General features: G+C 33.0%; 1 protein-coding gene across 1 annotated transcript; it reads right to left on the reverse strand.

Moving 5' to 3' along the window:
- Positions 1-1,491: 1,491 nt before the first annotated feature.
- Positions 1,492-3,897, reverse strand: LOC106770639 (LRR receptor-like serine/threonine-protein kinase GSO1). Its single transcript, XM_014656440.1, has one exon. It carries the CDS (start codon positions 3,895-3,897, stop codon positions 1,492-1,494), a length of 2,406 nt encoding a protein of 801 aa, XP_014511926.1.
- Positions 3,898-4,312: the final 415 nt, after the last annotated feature.

Raw genomic sequence — 4,312 nt, forward strand, 5'->3', positions numbered from 1 at the left:
ATCTTTCATCAAATCATATATTCATTAATCTTTCTATAATTTGATCTAAAACTTAAAAAGTGTCTTTATATATATATATATATATATATATATATATATATATATATCATTCATCAACCGACCCTATGACATTATCATTCATCAATATAAACTACAAGAGAAATAGAAAAAAAATATATATTAAAAATGAGTGAAATAAGTAAATTTCCAAAGCATAAAAAAACAGAGTAGAGAAAAGAAGTTGCAAAAATTGTTTAATTTTTTTTTTTCTGATTTGTGTGTACTAAGGGATCTTGGTTGGATAATATGTTGTTAGTTAAAATTTTGATTTTTTTTTAAAGATATTGTATGATCTCCTATTTATTGATTTGAAATTAAAGAAAGAGGTTATTTTTCTATTCAATTTTTTATTTATGTGGTAATAATGTTTATTTCCATGGTCCTGTCCATTTTTCCTGCATTGTTTGATTTTGTGCTTTTGTCATTTGGTTATTTAAGGACGAACTCAATGATATTACTCTTTTGTGTATTTATTGAGAGCCATAATATAATTGGGTTTGTGCTTAATTAGGATGACTTGATGGAATATAATTATATTAAAATTGAAACTTGCATTTATGAATTCAAAACCCGATTTATGATAAAATTTATAAAGGTTACTAAATGACTAAAATTAAACCAAATTAAAAAATAATTTGTTTAATGTAAGAATTAAAAAGTAAAATATTAGAGTTTATAAGTATTTTAAAATAATAAAACTGATTATTTTAATTTTAAAATAATTTAATAATATAAATAGAATTTTTTAAACTTATCTTATTATATTTTTTTTTATCATTCTTTTTTGAGACTTCATTGGATTTCAATGCTGTAATATATTGGTGTTCTCGCGCTCTCTCTCTCTCTTGACCGATAGATGTATAGAGGTTATAAGCCGATCTTATATTATCAGCAGCATGTTTTGCTACTTACACAAATACCATTTTTTATGAATATTCCAAAGGCTCAATTTTTTTATAAGAACCAACTTGGACTTGATGTACTGGTTTGTTTTAAGTTGATGACCATATGTTAGAGATATGGAAACCTTCTAAGCTAGAACACTCAGTCTTGTATTTTTGTCTTATGAATTTCAGGTCTCTTATTTGTATCTGGTTATCTCATGTAAATGTAATTACTTTATAGATAGTGAATAATATATCGATCTTAACAAAAAAAGATATGCATATTGACTTGACTAAATTTAAAACCGAAAGAAAAATGTCACTTCGCGTACTACAGTGGCAGTTTCCTACATTTCAGTAATGGAGTTTATCTTTTGAATGACAACGTCAGAAATTCTGTTAAGGAATTTAAAATAAGCACGTCTGCATTTTCTGTTGAAGAAAACGGTGCCGAGTAGTCCCCAAAATCCTGCGGCAAATCCCATTCCTAGTCCCATGTGGAACCATGAATGCACCTGAAATTTGTCATCATCACTATCATCTCCTCTTATAGATTTTTTGTTGTTGGGATGTTCATCTGGAGGACATATCTTAGTAAGTGGAGGTCCACATAGGTCAGGATTGTGGATATAGCTAAGATTTGTGGAACCAAGTTGAGTCCCTGCTGGGATTTTGCCCATAAAATTCCAAGAAAATGCAAAGCAGACATGGACTGAGGAATTTCTCCCGATAAATTATTTGATGAAAGATCAATGGACTCCAACTGTTGTAACTTGCCAATCTCGTTTGGTATCGTTCCAATCAATTGATTATGGGACAAATTCAAGGACTGTAATCCAGTGAGCATATATATCCCCAGAGGCACACTTCCAGACAAGTTGTTGCTTGAAAGATCAATGGCATTCATAACATCAAAATATGGTAACTCGTTTCCCTTTATAAGCAGGTGAATGCTACACGAAATCTGTACTGATAAACCTGGGTAATTAAGGGTAAATTTGAATGTACGAGTTACAGAATTACTAAAATCCATGGCTGTGATGTTTTGGAGACAATTGGGTATCGGTCCTGATAATTTATTACTCGCCAAATTTATTATCATTAAAGAACGAAGTTGGCATAGCTGCGTGGGAATATTGCCACTGAATTGATTGGATCTCAATTCAAGACCTTCAACTTTTTGCCCCAACCAAGTTGGTATGACCCCAGAAAGATTATTGCGGCATAGNTCNAGTATCCGAAGATTCTTGCAGTTTCTCAGTGAAAANGGNACCTTTCCGAAGAACTTGTTACTTTTCAGATACANAAAACGAAGGTTAGACAAGGAACCCATTGAGCGAGGAATCTCGCCTGTGAGGTTGTTGAATCTTAGATTGATAAGAACCAATGACTTCCAATTATTCCAACAGTCTGTGAGTTCACCTGATAAATTATTATAACTCATGTCCAAGTACACTAAATTGCTTTCATGTCTCATATNGTGACACAAAAGAGGAGAAATGGATCCAGACAATGAGTTATTACGTAAGTGTAAAACAACCACTTCTGGTGATATACGTGGCATGCCACCTCTTAAATTATTGGCCACTAACCAAACCACTTTTGAACTTAGAAACACCTTTGACATGTCCCCATTGATCGTGTTGTTTTCTAAAGAGATATATTCGAGTTGAGTAGTGAAGTTCCAAAACATGTCCAGAGGTTCAAATGAAGCAGTTGAGTCTCTGATGGTCAGATATTTCAGAGAGCTTTGTCTGAATAGCCATGCAGGAAGTTTGTCTCTCAAATAACCCAATTCAACATTTAGAAGTTGAAAAGGAGGGACCCACTTGGCATCGAAGTCAAAGATCAAGAAGGGTGAACTCAGGGAAAAGTTCTTTAAATTTCTTAAAGAACGTAAACTTTTTTCAGACACAATTCCAGTTAAGGGATTATTTGAAACTCTAAGGTTTTCTAATTTGAAGAGTTGTCCGAGCTCCACTGGAAGGTTTCCATTCAAGTCATTTGACTCCAGCATCAATTTGATCAACGATGACAAATTTCCTAAACTTGTAGGGATTGGACCAGAAAAAAGATTGTGAGAAAGATCAAGTTCTTGCAATTGTTCAAGTTGTCCTAGCCAACTTGGAATGGGTCCTTTGAGAATATTACCACACAGAACCAAGGACTTGAGACTTTTAAAATTTGGTAGTGTTTTGGGTAGTTGGCTATGTATCTGATTTTGACTGAGGTCAATACGAGAGATTTCACAACTAAGATTGAATAACCAATTAGGCAACTCAAACATAAAACGGTTCTCAGCAAGATTTAGAACTTGAAGTGAAGTGAAATTGGCATGTTGAAGATATGGATAGATGTTTTCAAGTTCACAACACTTCAAGTGTAACTCTTTAAGTGAAGGGAGCATGGTGACTGGTTGAAGCCAGTCAATGTCCTTGTGAAGATAAACACCACCAAGGTTAAGATATTGCAGTGAGGTAATATGGGAAATCCAATGGAGATTATCGACTAAAAGATCATAATTTTGTGATAAATCTAGATACTGGAGATTGGTGGAGTTTCCACACAGAGGAGAAAGGTTACCTATTGGTGGAGTTACCATTGAGGTATATTGCATGAACTTGAAGTTATTGTTGCTCAAATTCAAGTAACTCAAAGATTGAAGTTCTAACATACACAAGCTGAGTGTTCCTGTTAGGCAATGTGATTTGTCGTCCTTGTCTAAAAAATCAACAACTTTAGGGTGATTTGTGTGACAGGGGAGATGAAGATTCGTAACTTTACCAGTGATATTGTGACATTTGACTCCAGTCCATTGACAACAATCTAAGTTTGAGATCCATGAGGAGAGCATGCCTGAAGGATCTGTGAGTCCTTGTTTGAAGAGCAGGAGTGTGTCCATGTCTTTTTTGTTGCAATGAATTTTGGGATTGGACATGACAGAACCAGACATCATTGTAAATAGTGAACAAAGTAAAAGGAATTTCAATTTAACAAGGACAGAGGCATCCATTATTGGAAAATATGTGTGTTGGCGATGGGAAGGAACACAATCCATGGCGATATTTATAAGGGCACGTCTGCTGTTGAGGTACTATCATTTGGTTAATTATTTTTTAAACTCTTATCATAATGTTGTTAAAGGATTAAAAATATAAATTATATTTAAACCATTTTTAACTTCCACTCTTGTGTAATATAAAAATATTAGATACGGAAATGAACACTACTCATTCTAAATCTTTGTTTTATTTACACTTTCATTTTGTATTAAAAAGATAAAAGTATCCTAATATAACGTAGAGTAATAATTGAGTATCTACTTTAGAGTACTTATATTAATTGTTAGATTTCAATGAAATTACTCG

Source organism: Vigna radiata, chromosome 8, assembly GCF_000741045.1.
Source record: "Vigna radiata var. radiata cultivar VC1973A chromosome 8, Vradiata_ver6, whole genome shotgun sequence".
Lineage (NCBI taxonomy): Eukaryota > Viridiplantae > Streptophyta > Magnoliopsida > Fabales > Fabaceae > Vigna > Vigna radiata.